Below are 27529 nucleotides of genomic sequence, written 5' to 3' on the forward strand. Positions count from 1 at the left end.
ATGAAAAAAGTCTTTTGCCGGTTTAAAAAGTGAAATTTATTATCGTTCGACTGGGGTGAGGCGGGACCAAACCATATGACGTTTTATTTGATTCCTTTTTGAGACTAAACGAAAAGTCGTCTTTATCAGAAAAAGAAACAAAAAAAAATAAACGGGCCTATATGTTCATTATTAAAATTTTATTTTCGTATTGGTTTCTTTATATTAGATTTTAAAAAGAACTTTTGAATTTTAAAAAGAACTATTTGTTGCTGTGGCCGACGAAAATATAAGATGCACTAAATATTATTCCATTTACATAAAATTTTCTACATTTTAATACATTTTTTAATTTTACTACATGACTACTAGTCGATGCCAAATAACCTATAATTTATATCTAGGGCCCATCTGCCTATATTAGTCTCTGGTGTAATCTTGTCTGGTTCCTGTTCTGGTGTTGTCCAGGAGTTATAATACTTGGATACTGACATGAGAATGAAGTCTTTCTTCATGTATCCTTGCGATTCTCTTGATTTCCTGAGTGGCAATCAGTATCTGAAGGTCTCAGTGTAGGTAATCAGTCCTGTAGTAACAGGGTGCACCTACAATACTTCTTAGGATTTTCTGTTGGAAAACTTGTGTGGAATATCTCTATAACTGATACATGTTCCTATTTTAATTTCTTGTCTTCATTTTCTTCATTCATTCATTCCGAGATACATAGTGTTGTTTTTATGGAATGAATGCTATCATTGTTATTTATTGTTATTGTTACATGTGCGGTGTTATTATACGCGAACTTCGCATGAACAGATCTACTTTCGTTAATACTTATTTGCTACGTTTTGGTCCAATATTTATATTGTGGCCTGTTGTAATTTTCGTTTGGCTTCTTCGCTATTTTCTCCGATGGCAAGTGTCGCAGTTTTTTAATAAGAATGTGATCTTTTCAAATAGAAACATTTTTGCAACTTTTCGTTGTTCTCAATGGATCAGATCAAGTTTTACAACACTTAACTACAAGTATGCATGAGCCAACCACTTTAAGTGATAAAAACCCAATGGAATGGTTGGGATTGTAAAGAAGCGTACTTGGCTTTCGCTGTATACGCTGGCCCCCACTTTGGGAAGCTTTACAAGTTCCCCTAAATATTATTAAATTTCGTCAGACATCTTAGGATGGTTTCATTGCTTGTGTACTAGTGCAAAACGATGTTTCAAATTAATTTAAGGTTCAAGAAGGTGATCGTCAAGGAGATGTTAGAACTTCAAGCATTCTTGAAAGTATTGACAACTGACGAATCGGCTGTTATGGAAAATCGCAGTGAGATGCAGTTAAAGTACGAATTCAAGTTTATGAGATAAAGAAATTAACTAATTTAATAGAGAAACAGAAAATGGCATCAAATAGACTAAGCTGCAGGAGCTTTTGCTTGTCTAATATAATGTGTATGGAGGAGATGAAATATTAAATTAACACTAAAATCCATCTGTTTCGAATATTAATCTTTCTGCGTGCCTTCGAGGCTTGGATACTATTATAGTTTAACATCTTTTTAAATACGATGCTTAAGGTAATTTCTATATGTATTATAAATGAGTCATTTGTTTAAGATTTAAAAATAAGTGCGCGGTTCAGGAAAATTATTTGAAGCTTCAGATTGCAATGTATGTCGAATGCATAGTGAATGAATTCATTACAGACAACTGTGGCGAAATCGACACTTTTGATGGAAGATAGATGAAACAGATCCGAAAGAGACATGCATCAAGATCATAAAAAACGATTTGAAAAATAGAATACTGGTAGTGTCTGAGGCCAGAACATCTGCAATGCCAACTTAGTGAAGAATGCAAACAGCATTGCTTTCAGTGGTAGACAAGAAGATTTTCCCCAAAGGCTGAATATGGATTGATGATGGTGTTGAAATGATGAAAACACATTCAGCCGAATATTGTAGAAACAAAAGATTATGTCATAAAACTTTTTGTAGAAAATTAAAATTTATTCAAATTGGTTATTGTTTCTATCGATTCGTGACAGTGAGCATTGTTATAAAAGTTACATAAATTATTTTACTAAAACCACCATAACTTTTAAACTACACACTAGTATTGATGACAAATGTCATGTCTTCTAAGGACATGTCGTTTGAAGAATTGGGGCTAGGGTAAGTTTGGAGATGATAATTAATTAATTGCTCATTAATTTGCATTATTTGCCCTTTAATAAAATTATCAAAATGAAAAAGAAATAGCGATCATATTAATTTCTTATCAAGAATTTTGTAGACATTTAACAACAGTGTCGACTAGTTCCAACATAAAAGGAATTATTGAAACGGCTATAGATAGATGTTGATATGGATAGTTTCAGAATAAAACCAGAATTTTGTTAACGAGGGTTTTATACTTTATCCGAATGATAGGAAATAAGTTATTATTATTTTAATAATTGAAACCTTGCTCTCTTATATTGTGTACTATTTCCGCTAAATTACACATTACATTTACAGTAGATCTTAAATAAACAGAACAGGAAACCCTTCTTGTCTCCAACCGACCGTCTTAAATCTTTATCTCCCAATTGGGCTCACTAAGCTTTATGATCTCGTCTATCTACCTTATTTTAGGTCTCTTTCGTGAGGCTTTTTGTCACGTAGTATCCATTAAATAATTGCCTCGGTCTGTTATCTTATTTTTTTCTCCTGCTATGTGACCAGCCTACTCCCATTTTAGTGTGTTCGTTCCTAATATAACATCGCACACCTTTGTGTATTATCAAATCAATGTACAGGTTTTTCGACTTATATCCACTCTCTACTAAAATGTTCATCCAGCTTCTTTTAAGAGAAAATATTTTTCATTAAGCATATTTATTTAATTATTATTTAATTATTCCAGATTCAGTCTCGATACTAATGGTAATACTGATTAATTAATATAGTAATTCCGTATGTCTTAATATGTTGTCAACTTTATTTTGCAGTTGATAAATTAACAGGATCTCTCCCAGTGATGCGATAGCCGTAGGTTCGAATCCTGTGTGACACGGGTTTAAGTTAACCAGTAGATGCACTGGGGAATCCTAGCTGGTAAAGGTAACTTGAAGCTTCACTGACAAGCTTCATTTTTGAGTATGTGCCATTTTAACAAACAAAAAATGTACTGCATTGAAATGGTCGGATTATTACTTTTTCACTGCAATTTCAACAAAAAATCGACTGAAGGTCATCGAATGCTGTTTGAAGCTTTCTGCTTCATCGACTTCAATATGTGTATACTGGTTTCGATGTTTTAAAAGTGGTTATTTTGACACCGAAGACGACGAGTGTTCTGAAGAGCCACAATAAATTGAAGGTGAAGATTCGAGAACATTACTCGATGATGACTCGTGTAAAACGCAAAAAGTATATGCAGGTTTATTAGAAGAAATACAAAAAACCATTTTCAATCGCTCCAAGAACATGGAAATGATCCAAAAGTTCCAAGTCCAAGATAATGCTCTGTATTTGATGAGAGTAGCTTTATATAGTATACTATGAGCTGCTAAAACCTAATGAAATCATTAATGGGAAGCACTATCGACTATAATTGATGCGTTTCGGCCGTTTTTTTTTTTTAATGTTTTGAGTTATTTCACGATAAAAAATGTCGTAAATTCATTAAAGGTATTGAAGGTTACGAAAATTGTATTAAAGAGTTACGACTTTAACAACAACTGTTTCTTAAATTATTGATCACAGTCATCATAATCTTCAGTCCATAGCCGGGACTCCGAAATGGTGTCCTCAACCTATAGGTTGCTCTTGGTACCACAGGATTTCCATTCTAGTATTAACGATCTGCTGCAACTGTTCTAGCCTCGAATAATAGACTGATATTTTTATCAAAAGACCGATTTTTCTGCTGTGAGGGATTCATTAACCTTTCGGTCAATCTCGAAGAGAAACTTATAGAATTTGAGTCGCATTTGAAAGACTTGGAGTTGGAATAATAACAGAAAGAGACGAATTTTTGTCTTGATTGTTTGATATTTCCTCCCTTCATCTTATAGAAAAAAAAATTCTGCAGCTCGGCTGATTTGACGGTCTAACTACTCTAACCCGTCCGTCATTTGCCAATATTTCTTTTCTTCATTAATTCTCAATCCGTATGGCTCGACGATGCAAACTATATGGTGAAGAATAGTCAAAGCCTCAGAAATCATCGAACATCAGGTCGGTCAAGACGTTGGTATCATATTGAACGCATTATATTTCTCGTAAATATAGTCGAAAGCTGAATAAAAATACTTTATATGAGTATTATTTATACAAATTTCGTAAATAAACTCTGACAATTCATAGGAGACTTATTTATCGATTGTTCATTGTCCATAGAAAATTCCTGCAGCTTTTACTAAATGTCTATTGGTCAGTCGATGATCTTCCAAAGCGATATCCTGCATTTTGCGATGATCTCTGATGTTGGTGCAGTCTCTGGACACTTTACTTGCATCATTCATCACAAAAATTAATTGACTTCAATGACTGAATCAAAATAAAGTTTCAGTTTGGTTCTTATGGATTATTAAATATAAAAATGGCGTCGGGTTATGTTTAGTTCTCTGTTGACGAATAGATAATATCTTGGCATTCTTTATAAGTTGGCAGACTAGTTTTCTTTAATATTAATTCCGAACAACATGTTAACGATCCATTTGTTTCCAATTTATTTTGTGTTTTCTTTTTGTATGTTATACCAATTATTGTCCATTACATAATTGTTGATATTGGATAAAAGCCTTTACTTTTAACCGTATTATTTGAAATGATGTTTTCGAAATTAACAGAACGGAAACAAATGTATACATACATAATTAATGTATCTATTATATCCATCCATTAGTAACGACGATATTAAATTTAAGGATTTTGTTGGTAATAGTGCGATTGTTGCTTTATATACTATTGCGTCTTCTAATATAAATAAAAGCGTCAAAAAGTTATTAGTTCATTCATTATTCTTCGAATATCATATCTTTAGTTCATGTAATTAAATTGTATTGTATTCGATTTTTCATTTCAGTCTCACTGAAAGATACACAAAGAACTGGAGAGGTTTGCTTCTCTTCAATTTTGTCACCTAGTAGAGGATTTTTAACTTTGTAATGTTTTTAACGTAGTAAATGAACATACTTACTTTTTACTCTATGTATTATGTATTAGTATCATATATATTAGTTTCTAATATAGCCTCACAATTCAAAAATCAGATGCCAATACTGATTTCAAAATATTTTCAGTTTTGACTGTGAATTTCTTTACATAAGACGGTAGTTTTGATATGTTATATTTTGGTTTTTTTGTTGCCATATAAAACATATTTTTAGCTTCTACATATTATTTGCTCTGTATTAGTCTGTATCCGATTTCTTTTATGATTTGTGGACACATTCTCTTTCTGATTTTGTCTCTCTTCTTTATTTCACTACTTATTCTTTTATTTTATCTTTTATTTCGTAATTTTTTCTTTCTTGACTTAATAGTTTCTTAAGATTTTTCTTAATTGTATATTAGAATATTGACTGTAAGTGTTTTCCTTGGTAACTAAAGTGATGTTTACTCTTTTATTTAATCGTTTTGCTTTCCTTTTACTATGTGTTTTGTATTACTTTGCTTTAGAGTATCTATTTACTCTTTTTAGTGTTACTTATTTATGCTCTGTTTTCTTGTTTTTCAATGTATTCGTTTTTGTTTCTTTGTCCCTTTCCTCTACCTTCCTTTCCTCTTTTAGAAGTTTTTTCCCCTTTGTTGATGTTGCAGATGGTAATCTACTTCATATATTGTTTTCTTAATATTCTTAAACTCCCCATAATGGTACAATATATTATGTTGATGTCTGGTGATGGTGCTGACCAAGGAGGATTTTTAATGATATTCTGATATTCTTCAAACTAAGACTGAACTTTTTAGCTTTATATTCGCATTTTTCTATTCATAGTATTATCATTGAGTATATGTAGGAATTAATTCTCAATAATGTAACCAGTCATGTGAAAGAGAGGACTAACTGAATATCATGATATTTGCCGCCCAAATCATAATATCCCTCATGCCTGACTGTAGGAAGTAAGCAGTTCGCGTTTTGTACATTATTTGGGGTTCTGCGTACAAGAACCTAGCCGTTTGTATGAAAAAATGTAAACGATGATTCATTGGAATACATTACAGTTTGGCAAGTGTCAAAATTTTATCATCGTTGCACCACTTCTTGGACAGCTTAGCGTTGGCTCTCATTATTTGGAAAAAAGGCGCGCTAGACCCCTGTATAACATTTAATTTGTTAACAATAAACAGACTTTTTCAATAACCAGAAATTATATGGACGACAGCCAATAAGGGAAAGACATCAAGTGACCTAATAATGTTGTTCTCCTCATAGGATATATCCGACAATAATTTTATTCGAAATGATCGTGGGGAACGAATAAAACAGCGAATAACAATAAAGAAATTCAATCGCGCACGTCATTCGTTATTTATGGCCGCCCGGGATATCGTAGCGAGATTTGAGGATCTGGAAAGCTTTTAACGAGAATAAATGCGTCGATTTTATTTCACGGTTGCATCCGATATCATTCGATATTGATGTCGGCCTATTTGTAATTTAAACTTGATAAGTTTCTTCTATTTCTATGCAGCCACGATGCATAACAGGCGGCATAATTCGATACGATATGATACCAACGCGATATCGATGATGTTTTTCCGTATTCGCCTTGAAACTTTATACTTATTTCCAGCCATCTGGGTTCACTATTAATTTTCACCTACGAAGTAGGTTCAGAAGTCATTGAATCTTTCGTTGATCACTGTAGATTTCAAATATGTTTATTGACGAATATTGTATCTTGTTTTCTGGATGATAGATAAAAATGCAAAGTAGATATTATCGATATATAAGCTCTGGGGCAATGCTTCGCCCAGTTCAATCAGTGGGGGCGCTGAAAACTCGCCATTTGGTGGGTTAGTTTAAATTGGTTATATAGAAACCTGTAAATAAATACACAAATATGACCAAAATAAATAAATATAAGTACATGTGTGCAAATAAAAAAAAATTAAGAACCCAGTGCTCAAGGAAGTATAATCAAAATATTCTCCCTTTTTCATATTTCTGTAGTTCTATCAATGTTATGGGATCTATTATATTTATATCACTATATAGTATAAAACAAAGTCGCCTTTTCTATCCCTATGTGCGCTTAAATCTTTAAAACTACGCAACGGATTTTGATGCGGTTTTTTTCAATAGATAGAGTGATTCAAGAGGAAGGTTTATATGTATAATACATGCATAATATACTAAGGCAACATTGCTAATTTTAGAGGTTTCTAACGTGATGTCGTAAATTAACCTATTTTTTTAGGCTTATTTAGCAATTAGCAAAAACGCTGCCTAACCCTACGAGTTAGATCAAATTAATGTACTACAGTATTGTACACCATAAAAAGGTCTACAAAAAAGTCCGCGATGGTATATGTTTATCTTTTAGGGATAACCCACATTAACCATTTTTATTGTTTACTTTTTACGTGAGAAAATGGCTTATTTACGAAGCTATTTTAAGCAATACGGCATTAATCCTTATCGAATTAAGTACCTTAAATACAGTGTGCAATTAATATAGATCAATATGGTTCCTTACAGCATGTAAATTAAACAAAATTCGGAGATATTACAAATTTAAAATTTGCGTTTAAAAATGTGTAATGTAATAAAAATTGTATGAATTTAGATATTCCAAAGATAGCAGGAAATCTTCATAGTAAGTATAGGGGAAGAGGAATTGTTTTACTCCAAATTTAATGCGTGCAGGCCAAGGGCAGTAATGAATGAACCAAAAATACTGGATCGATTTTAATCATGTTTTCATTGAGTGACATAGGCATATATATTTTATGCCCGTGCAAAGAAGGGGAAGGGGAATTGTTTTACTCCAAATTTAATGCGTGCAGGCCAAGGGCAGTAGTGAATGAACCAAAAATACTGGATCGATTTTAATCATGTTTTCATTGAGTGACATAGGCATATATATTTTATGCCCGTCAGAGTGGGCCGCTATGTTTTTATATACAACGTTCATATTTTTTCTGTAGTGTATTTAATTTAGTACCAGCATTGCACCCGTGCGAAGCCGGGGCGGGTCGCTAGTTTATATATATATATATATATATATATACAGATATTTTTATTTCTATAGAGTTCTATACTATAATTTTGTTAGTACCTAAGAGTAATTTCTATATTTCTATATAGAAAATATACATTAATGATGACTTTAAGTTGTTTTTCAAATATACTAGCTGAAAGATGTATATTTCTGACTTCATGCACTCTAACAGATCCAGAAAAATTCCTTAAAATATATTCGTTAATTCCTCAAACAGATATAATGAAAAGGAAACTACATATTTAATTGATGGCATCGTAATAAATCGATCTAACTAACTATTACCTTTTACAGATTAACTATCACATCTTTTGAACAACTCTACCCAGCTGTTCAACCAAATTACTATTATCACTTATATCTTAATAAGAAGTAGGTTGATTTTCTGTAAAAAATCACTATATACCAGCACTAAGCATGTAAGTCGTATAATAACACAATTTATAGTTTTAACAGAAAAGTAGCAAAAGGCCATAGATCAGAAGACCACATATATCCTGTTAATTTGTTTCTTGGTAATGGTAAGATTAAAAAAATCATTGAACCAGTAGTGAGGTGTTGAGAACTTAACTAAAAATCGTATTGTTTAATTTATTATAATGCTTGTTTGCTTTTTCATGTCATGTCGTATATCTCTGCTTGCTTTTCAAGCTGTGATAATGCTTATTAATCATACCTGTTCGTGGAGTGTCTGGATACATTTCGCAATACGGGTTTATATTTAACTTTCATAACTAAAATTACTGGCAAGACATGCTAGTCGTAAACTTTCCTTTGTATGCATAAATAATGAAGTATATCCAGCAAAAAAAATATGAGAGAACACAAATTTTCTAGTGGTAGATAAAGATAAATAAATTGTATATAACCTCAATTATTTTGAATACAATTAATCTTTATTTAGATATTGTTTTTTGTTTTTTTTTGCTGCAATTATGTTGTTTTATATATCGGCAAAATTGTATGAACACCTGACATATCCACAACATTTATTTATTAACAAGGTATTGAAACCATATTTGATTTTAAAACAGCTGTAATTCTTCGCAAATTAAATTCGTGGATGGTCTGAATAGTTCCCGAAGTAACCTTATATCATTCTTATACGAAAACATTTGCCTCAATGATGTTTGATATGGATATATACTCCTTATTTTCTGCTCTAAAACTTCCCATAACGGTTTAATTATGTTGCGGCTTGAAAATTGTGCTGGCCAGTGAAAATATGTGTTAATATTCTGATATTTCTGTAACCAAGACTAAACCTTTTTGGCTGTGTGTGTCGGTTCATTACCATCTTGGAAGTACATTATTTAGTAATAGCGTCATATATTTATAACAGTAACATATTATCTCATTTCACTCAATATAGCATTCATTGGTATTTTAGCAACTAATTTGGCTGCAATCATTTTGCTATTATCTGGTTTTAATAGAAATATCGTATCCAAGTCATTTTTATGTCTTAGATATGTTTTAATGTATTCTATTTCATATTGTTTCCTCTTTTATATCAAATTTATACCAATTGAACAATAACAATAATACTTCCCTGAGGTTTTGAATCCCTCTCATCCTCTGATACGTTCTTACGAATTCCTGATTGATGAGGTTTGTTCACATAAAGGACATCAAGTCGTATTTATCTATACATTTACATTAACAGTGTCAACAGTGCTTAAAATATAATGGACAACATATAGATTAGAATTAAATTTGCAAAATGAAGATAAAGATTGAATTGATATGCGCCTAGACTAAATGGCCTCATATGTCTCTCCAGATTAGAAGTGTTATAAAAGTTTTAGTGATAATAAGAACAAATCGATGATTTATCCATTATTGTCTACTATTTATAATCCAAATATGAATAGTACAACAACAAATGAACTATAAACAACAAAATTCTTAATCTTATGAAACATACATCTTACCAGTGCCAAGGTTAAATCAAAAATGGCTGCTGTTGTTGGATTCCACTTCTTGATGGCAAAGTCATAAAATCAGGCGCTGGCAGCAATTTACCGAATGCTGGTTATGATTCTCCAAAATTAGCCACTACTTAGGTGTACACCCATCAAACGTTAATTGAGTATGAGTATGAGTAAGTTAGGAACAATCAAACAATAGTAGGCTAAAATCATTAAATCAATTCATTCATTCATTCATCAATTCAATCAAATTAATCATAAAAAATCACCAGATGTCGAAAAAGTGGGAAACTGGATAGCTGACTGATAAAATATGTAGAAAATTTAGTTAGAATGCTAGAAATATGTTAAGCTAGTCAACTTAGTAAAGAAAGTATAATAATATATAATAGAGACAAGTTTAAGACAAAACCTAAAGATGCCGGCTCGGTTGGAGCAGTGTTAAAGGCGATATGACGGTCCCCCTGCTGTTGCGATAGTCGCGGGTTCGAATCCTGATGGGGAATAGTCATACATTTATGTTTGCAATTATTTAACATTTGTGATTGTACTTAAGCAAGAGTGCAAAAGTATCTTCCAAGTTCGCCAGTCGGTAGGCTTAATCCCGATGCGTAATTAATGTTCGGAACCCACGTTAAACAGTTGGTTCAGTCCAGATCAACACTAGTTGGTGAAAAGGAGACGCCAAAATATTAAAAAATAAACTTCAAGACAAATATTTTCTCATAAATATATTTAAAAAGGCGGCAAAACATTGACCTATTTATCTAAGAGCTAATGGAGATAATAACGAAGAAAAACTGCAAATAAACTGAACGGACAATGAAAATAAAACTCACGCTCAATTTAACGAAAATCTCTAATGATTATGAAGATTACGAAAAGATGCATCCAAGTCACATGTAAAACGGCTCATTGCTATTCATATTTCGCGTTTCAACGATCGTTCCGATGTCCTTGTTTGCCATCCAAACTTCAATTATTGCCTTGTTTTTGTTTACAGCATGCGGATTCGTGCCGAATTGTGTTCGGATTCGGAACGGAATTTTGTTGACGTGGTCTCGAATGTCCTCCACTCTGCACGTCTCTGTTCCACTCAACGACGTCATTCTCTTCAAATTTATGCTAATGAGATAATACGGTTATAGTATGTCTTCCGTATAGCGTTACTACCAACATCAGGATTTTACTGATTTGTTCTAATATAATAAATCAGCAAGAGTGTATTTTCGATTTTGTATACATCCTGCTTTGAGATGTGTCAATTTCGGCAGAAAATGCAAGTAGACATCCATAAAAAAGAGACATAGAATGCGATCTCATTTATATAAAATTGTAGCCAAATTTTGACCGTTTTTTAACCACCCCGAGAGAAGCCAAGCAAGAATATTTAGTACAGGCGAAAATTAAAAGCTTTATTGAAATATCCTCTTCAGATGCTACTTGGCAAAAATATATAAAATGTATACAAATAATTTGGCCAAAGTATACTCTAAATACAAGATTTATATATATTGAATGTGTTATATATAATTATTTCAATATTTGAATTTTGATTACAAAATCTTCATGAGAACAGGAAACAGTCGCTGAGGGCCAGATCTGGAGAATACGGTGGATGGGTCCAATTCATGGATTCTTGTCATGTTTTTACTGACTTGTGACACGGTGCTTGTCTTGATGAAGCAGCACTCTCTTTTTCTTCAATTGCGGCGATTATTCGACGATTTTGTCCTTCAAACGCTCCAATAACGCCATGTAACAGTTGTTGTTGATGGTCCTTCCTTTTTCAAGGTAATCAATGAAAATTATTCCATGCTCATCATAAAATACAGACACCATAACCTTGCCAACCAACTGTTGTATCCAGTGTCACATATCAACGCAAAAAGTCGGCTTTATTACGCTTGATCATCTTCAAACACTGCTCCGAATCATCAACTCGTCGTTGTTTTTGGTCAAAAGTTAGCTCGCGCGGCACCCACTTTGCACAGAGCTTTCTCATACCCAAATATTCGTGAATAATATGATGTACACGTTTAGTTGATATCCTTAGCGTGTTATTCAATTTCAATTTACGGCCATTCAAAATCATTTTGTGAATTTTTTAATATGTTTTTGTCGGTAACAACCTCTTTTTGTCGTCCACTGCGTTCACTGTCTTCGGTGCTAATTTTACCACGTCTAAACTTAGCACACCAATCCTTGATGATTGATTTTCCTGAGGTAGTATCCGGAAACTCGGCATCAAGCCAAATTTTTGCTTCAACTGTATTTTTTCTCTTCAAAAAGCAATGTTTTATCAATAAGCGAAATTCCTTTTTATCAATTTTTTTCACAATAATAAAAGTTACTTCACTTAATATATATATATATATATATATATATATATATATATATATATATATATATATATATATACTGCTAAAAAAGTTCTAGAAAATGATTTTGTTATTGGTAAATATTTTGAACAACACATATTGTACCGATGTTTCTCAATAAATGCCTTTTTAGAGTTAAAGAATTATCAGAATCAGATACCTACAAACATATAATGAACTTTGAAGATTAATATTAAGTGGGGTTATTTGTTAACACGTTTGATAGCATTCCTGTTAATTGGTAATATTTATACTTAAAGATAGAAATACCTAATATATTCCCACGAATATTGGACAAATTTTAGGCGTAAATCCAATTCAAGTATATATCGATCAATTTGGAATTATAAGCATTTCGTCCTTTACAGTGCTTTAAATACCGATTGATGAAATAAAACGTTGGATAGGAATGGAGAAAAAGCCATGAAAGACAGGCATTATCGAGGCTTGTCCCTTTCAGCCTCTTCATCAAAACCTTTTATTTTTACGTCAGCTCTTTGATTATTGGGTCGACGAGGGCCCACCTAATAGATTAGCTGTAAAGATGAGTGTGAGGAAGACAATTTGGCAAGAAAGCTCGCATATCGACGATTTACTGATAGTGATAAATCGAAAATTCTTCCGGGTTTTTTCTTGTGGCGAATTTGAGGCTAAGGTGTAATTTCGGTAATTGGCAAGAATAGAAATGGAAATTGCAACCTTGGCGTTAGTATATTTGTGAAGATATATAAAAATTATCATCTGTTATTGGAAAACGCTAGTATCGTAAGTCAAATATATTACTTATTTTTACACAAAGGGTTTATCTGGTATTAAGGTCCTCAGCATTAAACAACTGGCGTGTTAGCACCATTAATGGCCTGTTTGTAAACAAATATATTAATAATTCCTAATATCTTCATTAACCTGCAATAGCTTAAATGATAGTTAAAGTAAGTAACTTGAAAAGTGAATAAAATCATAAATTTTCACGACTATGTATATAGAAACGTGACAATTTTTAACTTCACAGATATACTCTCATAATATGTGTATTTTGTTATAAAAGAAACAAAAATCCATATAACAGGGCTTTAGGATTTATGCCTTTTAAGATATATGACATAAAAAATCCTCATTTTTAGACAGATTCGCCCTTTCCAGACATGTCCATCAGTAAAATTGAATAATCATGAACTTCCGCAGACAGACAGAGAGAAAAACATATAGTGAATAAATCAAATGTAATGGCTGGTAGGACATAAATCTAAATTATTATTATATAACGATGTTTTGCTGTATAAGTCAATACTTAGGTTCATTTGGACCTAAGGTTTTGAACGGTGGGGTACAACTAGCAAATGTAACATAGATATCCTCCAGAGGTTTCAGAATAAAGTGTTGCGAGTCATCGCCGATGCCTATATTACGTCTCCAACAAACTAATACAACGCGATATCCCCTTAGCACCCATAATGAGTATGATTTGAGATGTTAGTGCGAAGTACTCTGAAAGACTGTTGCGCGATGTGCGCGATGACAGTGAAGTGTTTAGGCTCAAAGGCAAACTACCATACGAACTGATTAACAGACACATAGAGTGATATATAATAATATCTAGGATAAATTAGAATAGAAGATATAACATTAGAAAATACACTTTTCATTGTATAACTTAAAAACTAAAGGTTGAATACAGTTTATTGGACCACCGTTCGATTCAATGTAAATATGTTCATAATACTGTACATTTCATTAACCTGTGACTATTTGAGTAAAAATGGCAGTGAAAAAATTTACAAAAAGACTCAAAACATACAGATTTTTCGGTTGAAAGAAAGAAATATACATATTAAAATGCTTTAGGATTTATTCTTTTAGGATATGTGACGTAAACAGAAATCCACTCATTTTTAGAAAGTACAACTTCAGTATATAACTTAGAAATCAAAGGTTGTACAGAGTTTGTTATAGATTAATCAAAAAATGGTACTTAATTTGCTCACGAATTTGAATAATATTTTCTGTTTTGAGTGTGGTTCTTATAAATGACCTCATAATTAATAAGTTATGTAATAAGTAAGTGTCCAGTTTTGATATTGTCATATTAATCTATCTCTTTTTTTTTTCAGGAAATACTTCATCATGTATCCAATAGCTCGAATAAGAAGATAGAACTTAAATATCAGGCTAAGGAATACTCAAGCAAGTTAGACTTCGATCATCATGGCGTCTATGGAGAAAGACTTACAATTCGCTGCAGACCAACAGAGACATATCTACTTGACGGCCATGACCACCACCACGCCAAGCCCGAACAACGACAGCTTCAACGTCACCGCGTACACCACTGACAATTTTAACGATTTCATGTACCCCTTAGAACTGGTGATTCCGTTCACGATAGTGTACGCCATCATATTCTTCACCGGCGTTATCGGGAACATAAGCACGTGCGTGGTAATCTCGAAAAACAAAAGTATGCACACGGCTACGAATTACTACTTGTTCAGTTTGGCGGTTTCCGACATGCTGCTGCTGATTTCGGGACTTCCTCCGGAGATGTACAGGATTTGGAGCCCGGATACGTATATTTTCGGTCATATATTGTGCTTTCTTCAAGGATTTAGTGCGGAGACATCAGCAAATGCTACGGTAAGTTGCCCAAAATGTAGTATAAAATATTTTTATTTTACTTTTAATTTATTACTACTGTTCTGTTGTAATAGCATTAATACACGAGCAAGGCGAGTATTGGAATAATACATCAGTATGTGTTTCACAAATTCAATTTAATTACACTAGTTTAAACTGCTAAATTTAAGAGTAACACTTATATATAATCCAAATTTGTGTGATTTCCTTCACTTTAATTCTCTGATTGTGTGCATGTTGTCCAGTAACTATACTGCTTCGCCGTTAATGTAATTTAGTAACGTTATTTTATGTTTTAAGGTGAAATATAAAATGGTCAAATGGATCTAGAAAGTCCCCGGTCTACCATAGTAAAAGGGATTTTTTTGGCAAAGTTTCTTTATTCAACAAAATTTCCTTCAATGGTGATACACTGATTATAGCGACCGTCCAAATTTTCGATACCATTTTTGTATCACGATTTGTCCTTTGCTTCAAAATAGGCCTCAGTTCTTTTAAGATCTGAGAAAATCTTTTTGAGGAAATAGTCGCTGGGGGAATATCTGGAGAATACGGTAGACGAGGAAGCAATTTGAAGCCCAATTCATGAATTTTTGACACGGTGTATTATCTTGATGAAGCAGCATTTCCTTTTCTTTTAAATGCGGTCGTTTTTCGTGGATTTTGTCCTTCAAACGGTCCAATAACGCTATGTACTAGTCGCCATTGATGGGCCTTCCTTTTCAAGGTAGTTAGTAAAAATTATTCCATGCGCATCCCAAAATACAAGCGCCATAACCTTGGCAACCGACTGTTGCGTTTTCCCACGTTTTGGCGAGGGTTCATCTTGTGCAGTCCACTCGGATGACTCTCGATTAGACTTCGGAGTGAAATGGTAGAGCCATATTTCATCCATTGTCACATATCAATGGAAAAACTCGGATTTATTACGCTTGATCTTCTTCAAACACTGCTCCGAATCATCAACTCGTCGTTGTTTTTGGTAAAAACTCAGCTCGCGCGGCACCCACTTTGTACAGAGCTTTCTCTTACACAAATATTGATATCTTTAGAGTGTCTGCTATTTCATTCAATTTTAATTTCCGGTAATTCAAACTCATTTTGCGGATTTCTTTAACGTTTTCGTCGGTAACAACCTCTGTTGGGTGTCCACTGCGTTCACCGTCTTCGGTGCTCATTTCATCATGTCTAAACTTAGCATACCAATCCTTGATGGTTAATTTTCCTAGGGCAATGTCCGGAAACTCGGCATCAAGCCAAGTTTTTGCCTCAATTTTTTTCCTTCAAAGAACAATATTTTATCAACACGCGAAATTCTTTTTTATCCATTTTTTTCACAATAACAAAAGTTGTTTCACTCAAAAAGCTATAATTCACAAACTAATGATCCGACAGCTGTCAAATTTATACACGCATCTTTCGAGGGTTAGGGCTAATTGAAGAAAGTGAATATTTTATGGCAATCGTAATCAATGGCTTCAGAGAAGGCTCAGGAAGCGGCAATTCACCGAAGGAGTCTCACTCTATTAATGCGATGTTCTAATTTAGGAATTTTTTTAGGAACTTTTTACTAATTTACTTGAATCTGTTTAAAATGTTTATTATTTATGAAAGGATTATGCTGAAAAGTATGAAATCGATTAAAAAAACTTATATATGCACATCAGTTTGTGTTTATAAACAAACAATTCAAACAAAATGAAAAGGAAATAACTGCGGTTCAAATATATGAAAATGTCAATACATTGGAGGAAAATCACAATTATCAGTAAAAAATATATTCAAGCAAATATTGAAATCTGTACGGACATACGGAATTCAATTATGGAGATACTCCGCGAAAACCAATATAAGTACAGCACAAGTTTTCCAGGACAAACTTCTGAGAAGTATTGTAGGTGCTCGTAAATACTACGGGACTGATTACTTGCACCAAGATCTTCAGATACTTCAGATACAGACTCGATCACTCACGAAATTCAAAAAAAGGGACGAGAGAATCGCAAGTATACATGAGACTTGGATAACACCAGAACAGGACATAGACTCAAAAGTATCTTGTGTAATGTAATGAGGTACATTTAATAAAAGAATTGCAGTGATAATACGTAAACATTATTAGAGATAGGTATATGCCTGCATTTAAGTTATTATAAAGATATATTATAGGTTAGACGGCAATGATTGGTAACAATGTAATAAATAAATCAAAAATGTTTAAAATTTAGTTTTTAGATGCCACGTCACTAAAACAGCTATATTTTCTAAAGCAATTTAAATTTCAAATAATCCTCTTAAGTGCATATTCTTACATTGTTAAGTTTTCAAACTATGAAAAGAAAATCAATTTCAAAACTTTGGGTATCAACTTTGAACAAATGTACCATGATTTTCATAAAACAAAAATTGTAAGATATTAAAAAAAAGTTATTGAGATATTTGTTTATAAGTTTAATATCCTTCTGTTTATATCGCACATCTGTCGAATAGTTACAATAAATCGCACGTGCTACATTGCCAATATTTGAACGTTTTTTCTTTATCATTTTGAAGCTACTGTCGCAGAAATACAATCCACTTCACGCCAGCAAACGTAGGCAAAACCTTAAATATATAAAACATTTAATATAGCCTCTATTTAAATACTAAAATTATTCTGAGAGTTCTTCATACACACTTTGTAATTTGTTTCGTACCAATGCAGACAGGTTTCCTTATGGTTCGCATTAACGTCGAACATTCAGAATCCACTTCCATCAAATATTATTGGAGGCGTTCTACATAAATACACGGCAATAATTCAAATACAACGTAAATCCTGTCGAGTTCCAGTTATTTTTGATATAGCTACACGTGGCTATTTACTTTCGTGATAATAAACGTGCCTCCAGGTTGTTTAAAATTAATACTTCTCACTTTGAGATGAGGAAAAAAATCTTTTCGAAGGAAATCTAAAGGAAATGTTTAGTCTCTTGGGGAAATCTGTCGCCCTCGATCGAACCAGAGATGTTTTACGTTTTCATCAGGTTATTTAAAAAAAATTTTAAATATGTTAATAAAAATTTAGCCCGTCTGACTTGTTATTAATTGAAATTATACAATGTACCAGTGAACTCACATCATCTCAATTTATGACGTCAAAAAATCGCAACGTTGTCGCATTTATCGCTGACATTTTAGATTATTATAGCTTTGATACACATTCTAAAATAAGTAAAATAGTAAACCTAATTATTAGTACATCCAATGAATATATTATCGAAGGACTTAAACTGCAGTTAAGGACTAATTAAGTTAATAACTAAGCTGTTAATTCCCAATCTAAAACTTGTTCACAGTTCCACCATTTGTCAATTTCTTCTTCTGGGTGTCTGAGGGAGTTCATCCAAACCGAAGAGTGTTATTATAGACAATCCTTTCCACATCTCAAACAGTTCTTGCTCGTATAATTTGCATGCCTATTGTAGTTATTCTTTACCACATCCTATAACAATTCGATTTTATTGAATATGCACTATCACTTTATAACATTGTTGTCTTTACACTCTTTTCATTAGCGACTTGCCAAGGGTGACGGTGGTGATGTTCCATTTTGAAATATCTATGTCTTGAACAGAAATCTTTATACTATCTGAATCCTATGTTTCTTAAAAATAGTTGAAGTGATGGCTTATATCCCTCAAACAGCTGCATATCCCTCAGTTTTCTGTGGATATATTCCATACTAACAGTTCCTCTGAAATAATTGTAAGTAATTATGTCTGTAATTAAAAACCCACTTGCTGTTTTCATAAATTTCATTATTTCAATCTTGTTATATTATTTTATATTATTTTTAATTTTTAATAATTTTATTTTTCTTTTTTTTTTTTTTTGAGAGTTTCATTATAGTGTCCATACTAATATTCAGTGCAGCTGCAACAGAATAAAAATATTTCCAATAGAGACCAGCGCATTTTATTGGTGAGAAAAATACCCCGTTACCTCGTTCCCGATCGAAGTTATTGATTAGAAACTTAATATGTTTCTAACTGACTATTTATTAGGATGGGAATTTTCAACCAGAAAAATCAACAAATATTAAGCAGCGATTCGAAATTCATCAAAGCAGGCAAAACGCCAGTGAGTCTAAAAGTATATCGTCTTCATTCCCATCTCAATTACTTTCCAGAAATATAAAGGGACTAGAGAGATGTGACTGAAGAGCAGAGCAAACGATTTCATCAGGACACTAAAAAGATACAAAAGAAATAGAACTTTGGAAAATTGTGCTAGTGAATATAGCTCTTTGTGAATAATAGAATTGTCTTGTTTGCTTGGCCTTTGCTTTTGAAGTTTTCAAATAATCAGCCTAATTTTTGGTTAGTTCGTAAGAAGTAAGAATCATCGACTGATAGGTGGAGGTCTTAAATATCTAGGTCCTAACTACAAGATGGATGGATTATAATTTTCCATCTGATATTTATTGCTTTCTGTAACTTTGAACAGTTTTCTTTTCAATATAATAATGAGGTATAAAAATGAAAATCATTGAAATCAAAACAGATAATTGGAATATGACAGAGCAGCAGTTTTTAACATTGTTTAATGAGATTCCACAGTAGATTTGTTCAAATCAAACAACAAAAATAATTAATGTCGTAATTGCAAGTTTGAGCATTGAGTATACCGATTAACTGAAAAATACTAAATGGAAAACTTGTTTTATATAGATAAATCTGAAAACCCTCTAAATTAATAGTTATTTTATTTTGTTTAACAGTTGTGCGGTACATTAACACTTCGCTGATCAGAATGCACTTAATAATAATTATTATTACATCAGCTTTTTACTTTTTTTTACTACATTGTTACTAGTCATTACCAACTAACCTACATTTTGTCTTTAAAAACCAAAAAATCAGTTCATTTTCTAGGAGGAACCACTGGCCCTCACTTAATATCTAGTCTAATTATGTCTATGTATAGACAATTCAAAATACCAATGACACGGAAAACGTCGCAATGTTGCCGCAGGCTACTCTGGGTTTTAGAATATTTGGGCTCTGGCATATAACAAAATTTTAATATAAATAAAATAATTGAACAAATATTCTATTAAATATAATTTATTTTAACATCAGAGTACATCAAATGCATTTATTATCGAAGAACTTAAAACTACAATTACTTAAAAAATAAACAGTAATATATCCCCAAATCACTTAAATACGTTACATTCGAAGGGATTTTGTCCCGGATAAACGAAAGGACTTCAACAGGAAATGTAACTAATAAATATTCGACCGCCCTATCAGGCCGGTCACTTAAAATCATATAAAATTCAAATGCGCTCAATCGAACTCTAAATAGGCAAAAAATAAAATCAAAAAAGTCACGAACGCGAACGGGGTCCATTTTGTTCGGTCCGGACCCTTCCTGCACCGCCGTGGAACAGACCGCGATGAAATCTGGATATTGTTGTTTAACCGGATGCCCTTCTGCCCTTTTTACCGGTCTCGCAGGACCTCTTCCTCCCTTTTTTCGACCGGCATCCAAAGTAAAATAGGCATAACCGTTTTTCAGATAATAGGAAAGCGTTTTCGGTTCAATGGGTGCTGTTTAGTTGCGATTTACGAGGGCCTGTACTTGTGTTCAGTAGAAATTCACTGTATTAGCCCCCTTTTCCGTCAAACTTGCAAATATTGGAAGTATATCGAAGCTATTTATGTTTGAAGATAAATAACTGTACTTGTAATGTTATATTTACGTTAAAAAGGTAAAAAAAAAAATTTTAAATTTACTGTTGTGGGATTTTCGATATTCATTATTTTTGTTGTTTGATTTCAAGAAATCTACTACCTAAACCCATCAAACAATTTTAGAAACTGTTGCTCTGTCATATTCCAATTTTGTGTTTTGGTTTCAATGATTTTGTAAATGACAAAGAATGCCTGCCCAAGCCTCGTCACTAGGTAACACATAAGCCATCCGTTTTATCTATTTATTGTATTTTCCACATTTTTATATTACTTCAATAAATAACGGTCACATAATGTAAACACCACCGTTTCATTTCGCTTTACCTCCATTCACCGAGCCATACCAATTTACCCTAAAACATTATTAGGCGTTCAGTTAAAGGAATACGTAAGAATAAATAGAAAACTATTTTATACAAAAAACAAAGCCAACCGCACTTGTAAATATTTTGACTATAAATACTTTTCTACGATTATTTTTCTTTTATTTATAGGGCTTTATTTATTACTGTAATTTGAATTCTCCAAATGAACTCAGTATAATTAACAGTGCATATTTACCAAAACTCAAATGACCAATATTAGTCAGTATGTATAAATAATTACTACAAAAACGTTTGAGTAACAATTTATCCAAATTAACGTCACAAAAAGGTTAAATAACGTCAAGAAAACCTATAAATGGTGCTTATTTTCTCCTACAATGCTATTTCAAAACTCAATAATAATAGACAATAAATACATAATAACAGGACAACTGTATCCCTATTAGTATACCCATGACAATAATTACAATAAGGTTTCTAGTTGAAGGAAACCAAAATTATATCAAATTTGAAGGTTTAGTTATATCCGTTTCGACTTTTCTCTCTTTTACTTATTTATTTCTTGATGTCTAAATTCGTGATCAATAGGGTTTGACAAATTAATTTTCTAGAGCAACTTAGAGCTGATAGCAAAAAGTTATGTATTTGAGATAGTTGATGTAGTTCATTTCTGTCTGATGTAGTGCATTTACATTTCGTTTTAATGACAATATTATTCTAGACAATGCTTCCTTCCGCCATATTCAAAGAGTTCTTGCTTGTGGTCCTCCTCCACCTGCATGTCCATTCTAATAATTCCTCCTCACACCCCATATTAATTCGATTGGATTGAATATGAAGTGATAAGGAGGAAGACATAAATTATATGGCCATATTGTTCGATAATCTGATCTACAGAGTGACAATTTGATATAATTCACTCTTTAACAAGAGCCAGAGGATGTTATGGTTCAGTTATATATGATAATCGCTCTTGAAAACCACTAATTCTGCTTGAGTTCCAAAAATGTTCCAGTTATTTACCAGATCGAGAACAATTCACCTTACCAGCGTATTTAAAAATGTTCAAATCAGTTTACACTTTTTTTACAATTACCTTCAAAAAATAGTTGCTTATTTAGGATCTTAATAGTCAGACATAAATTTAAAAAGCTCAAAAATTGTCATATCTAAACAGAAATAAATTCAATAAGTTTTAGAAGAAAACAACTCTATAAAGTTATCTTATCCCCGACGTTTGGCCGAAATCCCCAAGAATCCAATGGGATTGCAACTGAATAGGAATAAGTATTTACTAGATTTTATGTAAATTCGTAAATGTAAAGCTTTCAAATAAGTTGCCTGCTGTTTTATTCGGCATTTTCCTTAAGAAATTGACAAAAAAAGTTACGAACGAAAATGAAAAACAAGATAATATTAGAAGAATGTTACAAAATATTGTTCTTTCATTCAAAATTATATTAATAAAACATGTTCTGGATTATTTGTCTTTATATAAATTGTAACATCAAAAGAAACGCGTTCCATTATGAAATAAATTAGTCCTAAATACCAGTTGAATATATGGGGAATGCCAATTAGATGGACCTACGAGATTTTATTAAAAGAACATTATTTTTTCCTTCAATTTAAAATATGTTCTTTGAAAATCCTTTGATGTCTTCACGTGATGAAAAATATATTGAAAAATCCAATTATTTAGAATAATTATTGCAAAAAAGAAATCAAAAAGGTAGCAGCATTAACCAATTTTATCGAAGAAAATCAATTTTGTTTGAACACCAACTATTGTTTAAAATGAATTTATTATCCCTAAATTTAATATACATTTAAATGCTTTAAAGACTCTACACTGTATAAATGGCAGTTTTTTTAAAATCGTTCAACAATTTTCTTGTAAGCTTTACCAACAGGAATGATAGAAGATATTACAAGAAGAAGAAGAAGTTTATTGGATACAAATTGTAACTACTAGGCAAGTTAATATTGCCTCTTAAGTATCAGTTTTATACCGCAAGTTTCAAGAGCTGCATTGAGTTTTGTTATTATAGAGTGATAACAGTAATTATTTGTGGAATATTGAATCAACGCCAGTTTTTAAAATACATTCATAAAAAATATTCCAATACTACAAATAAAGTACGTCATTTTCTTATTGAATTTGACAGTATATTCAATTTTCATCAATAATTACTTCGACATCAATATGACTTCTTTTTCTAGTGCTGATATAATATATCAGATATAAAAAACATACAGCTTACTTGCTTTTTAGTTTTAGCAGTGACTGAAATAATACAAGTCTGATAAAGATTTAGAGGTTTTGTTACTAATTTAGTTGTTTTGATTTAGTTGTTTGTTACTGGTTAGATGCAGTTTAGTTATTTTTCTCAGGTTCTTCTTTTGTCTATTCTTCTATCTAAATCTTATCTGTCTTTCACACCAAAGTCACCTTTCTTGAAATATTAAAACCCATCTACTAAGTGACATTGTTTCTAGTGACATCAATTAACCATAAAATTAAATATGGTGAGTGCATATAAAAATTGTTAAAAATTAAACAGCGAGTTCAACAGTTTTCGTCTGAAATGAATGTCTGAATGTGCGGAGTTATTGTTATTGGATGTAGATGACTATATACATGGTACAATAGAGCTTGTTTGAATAAAAAAATATAGGCTTTCCTTAATAACGTATAAAATCACGAAAATATAAATCTACGTCAAATGATGAATAATAAAAATAACATGAACCGAAATTTATTGACACCTTTAAACACTATGTAAGAAAATAAATATTTAACGCGAAACAATTTGTGGGTGTTTCAAGCTTAAGCGAAAATAAAACGCGAATGAAGGCACAGGCTTATAGTTGTAAAACTATCTTTAATGCTCTTGTTCTAACAATTCTTGGTTTATTTACTGGTAAAGTAATAATAAATTATGATGGAAAAGAGGATAAGTGTAAAATTGACTTTATTTATTTAAAATTCAACATATATCCTTCTTATGCTATGATATACTTATTCTAACGATTTTGGTTGACAGTTGAACAATTCTTCTTTAACTCAATAATAAAAAACACATAAATTGAAACAGAGCTAATTAATGGAAATTTCATTTAAATATTGGGGTCCATTACTTCAATTGCAATTCGTCTTTCCATTCCTTTTCGTATTTTTTTTATAGTCAATGAAAGTAACTGTTACTTTTATTAAGGACACTCAAGAAAGGAACCAATATTATACATCACAAAGTTATACGAATCTTTTCGATTATAAATATTTAATGAACACTAGAAGATTGTCATGTATGATGTATACTTCAATACCTGTAATAACTATTTTCAAAAATAGCTCCATTTCATCTTGTTTCAGCAAAAGACAGATAAATAAATATAAACCGTGCCCACTAATTTTTTTCAATGTTAATCCATATAGAATTCGAGCTTCTTTTAGTATACAATCTTATGTAAACGCTTCAGAATTATCTTATCTGTAATAATTACAGGAATGAAACTATAAATATTTCAAACATCATATATCATGTCTAGGGTATTTTATGATGGTTTAAATATATTTTATAATATTTTAACCTTATCTTGAAGTAATGCATAAAACTACTGAAAAGAAGAAATCAAAATAATTAATTTTAAATATTTTGATTTAACAAAAAACCAACTAGCTTTGTGTTTCTTTAATTTTCTACTAAATATGAAAAATTCTTAGAATTATATTACTTATCTTAAAAATATTTCATTTTAGAAAGAAATATCTAAAAAACAAAATTCAGGTATCTGATAAACTACTAAAAGAATGGGCTATTATCAACTTTTGCTGAAGGAGTATTGATTCGTTTCGAACTTATCTTCATGAAAACTTTTTCGAAACGAATTTTATCTGAGATTTTTTCGATACCCGTTTATATCTGTATAAAAAATTGAGACGTCGAATTTTTTTACTTCTGTGGGTAAATTGAGAAAAGAACGCATACCATAGCAATACTTTAATATGAGGATGAGGGAAAAAATATTTGGGTTTTTCTTAATAGATAATGAAGACATACAATAGATTCCAACAAAAGATGTAAAGGAAAAACGCAAAATAGCGAATTTAATAGTTTTTCTTTTCGAATTACTGTTCCAACGAATGATGGATTATGAAAGTTGCAAATCCCAGTATTGATTCCCAATATTAATGATAAATCAATTTAAAAGAAGCACAATTACAATTTCATTAACACTTTAATAGCTTACACGATACGAAAATCTAGTATAAAATAATTTTATATTCGATCTGAGATGAGCTATGATGGTAAATTAATGGGATTGCCAATTAGCTGAGAGATAACAAGATAGCAAGACCCAGGCACTGCATCCTTCAACAACAAATCAACAAAATGAATTCGGTAAAAAGATTAAAATAGTTTTGTTCATCATTTTTCCATTAGATATTTTTTCTTAGAATTCTGCCAATACAGTTTTGAATCAAAACAAGAATATGAGGATTGGTACTTCAGCACAAAAGGTTCTAACATCAATTTGTTGATACATAAAAGGCACTTTGTACATGGGTTACCTTCAATCAGATTAAATATCACACTCAAATTGTGGACAAGCTGTATGTATATATTTTTGGCACAACTTAAAAAACTTCGCTTAAATCAATGAATTCATATGCAAACTAATACAATATCTATCATATTTGCCAGTTTTAGCTTCATTCGAAGCGCCCAACAGTAGTCTGGTACCATTAAAACCCTCCATTTTCCTTGGTATCCTTTTGCCATGTCTTTAATGTGCCAGTGAAATCGTTGACCTTGCTCTTTACCAGATTTTTTATTGTAGACCTGTGAAATAGAACAAACCACATTCGCAAGAAGGATTAGGATTAGGAAGGATCATTATGAATGTGAGTTGAGTCCACCACTGTTGTTTTAAGACAAAGCAAAAACCTAAAGCTTGGTATAAGGAATTACTTTCATCCTAATAGACCTAACATACTTTTTTTTATATATAGAAAACAGTTTTGTACAGAGATTACGTCCCACCTGCTAATAACAACAAGCTTATTTTTTGCTGGACAAAACTCAAAATTTATCTCCAAAATTAATGAATTAATACACTAATCCATGCAATATCGACCATATTTGCCAGTTTTAGCTCTGTTCGTTATCAATACCAAAAAAATCTACACCTGGAAGAGTATTTTCATCGAGAAAGGTGAAAATAGTATCGGCAGAAGTGTTTTTATGAATAATATCTATAAATTTCAACAAGTTCTATTGCAAAAAGTCCAAGCAAATTATTATATAGAATAATAAAATGTTTTATTGTTGCAAAAAAGCTTACTACCGAACAATATGAACTTACTGTACAAACCATAAAACGGTTTTATCCCACGCACAGTTTTTAAGAACGATGAGTGGGAAAAACGGTGGGTTTAATCCATCCATCCAAACCAACAGCATAATATTTCATAGAAAATTTATAAACTCTAGTTAATAACAAATAAATTTGACGAAAACGTTAATAAATTTTTCAATAACCTAATAAAAATTGGGATAAATAATTATATACTCTTAACAATATTTCGACCATCATTCAACTTTTTCGCAGAGCTCCAGTTTACACCTCATAAAACTGTTACATCAAGGAGAAAGGGGAGATAGCCGGTTTTTTTCCCGGTCATTAACGCTCTCGAAGTTTTAGCCGAGAATTAAAGTTTTATCCTATAATTCCCCCCGAAAAAAGCTCCATAAAGAGCAATCAAGCCGGCGAAATTCATAGTGTCGAAGTTTTAATTTTTTTCATGTCGACACATGGCGGAAGAAGTTTCGTTTCCCTTTTTAAAAAGTTATGCGGCGGTTTAAAATAAAAATGGTAATGAGTAGAGCCACTTTCTGATATATGTTTACCTTTACTAATCGCTTTTATAATTATTAAGGTAATAATGTCTCAAGCTCGAAAAAGTTATTGTTTTTTCACTACATATTACATACACATAATACTATTACATTTAGAATTATATTTTACATATATGCTAATATTTCCATATATATATCTCAATCTGAACTAAAGTTATGCAAGAAAATCTGAAAAAAAATGAAAATCACAATTTTTCCTGAGTATATATATGGAAAAAATACACAAAAATTTTGGTTGCCCAAACCAACTGAAAAATTCAAATCTTATGAAAAATGTGACGCAGAAAACACGGGAATTATCAGTTTTAATATTTGAGTAATTCTTCTTGACATATCGATAAAAATAGATTTTTTTTTGTTGTTAAGAAGGTAATATATGTGTATTTCTTAAA

General features: G+C 31.7%; 1 protein-coding gene across 2 annotated transcripts in view; it reads left to right on the forward strand.

Annotated features, from left to right (window-relative positions):
* PKr-C (neuromedin-U receptor 2-like) overlaps window positions 1-27529 on the forward strand; it is a 228569-nt gene that overhangs the window by 90915 nt on the left and 110125 nt on the right. For both annotated transcript variants that reach the window (XM_076404399.1, XM_076404400.1), the window contains one exon: window positions 14624-15146. In XM_076404399.1, the coding sequence (XP_076260514.1) occupies window positions 14718-15146 (429 nt within the window). In that variant the 5' untranslated portion in view covers window positions 14624-14717. The remainder of the gene's footprint in view (window positions 1-14623; window positions 15147-27529) is intronic.

Source organism: Rhynchophorus ferrugineus, unplaced genomic scaffold (genome assembly GCF_030347505.1).
Source record: "Rhynchophorus ferrugineus isolate W39M unplaced genomic scaffold, kcgeb_rfMv2 rfM4, whole genome shotgun sequence".
Lineage (NCBI taxonomy): Eukaryota > Metazoa > Arthropoda > Insecta > Coleoptera > Curculionidae > Rhynchophorus > Rhynchophorus ferrugineus.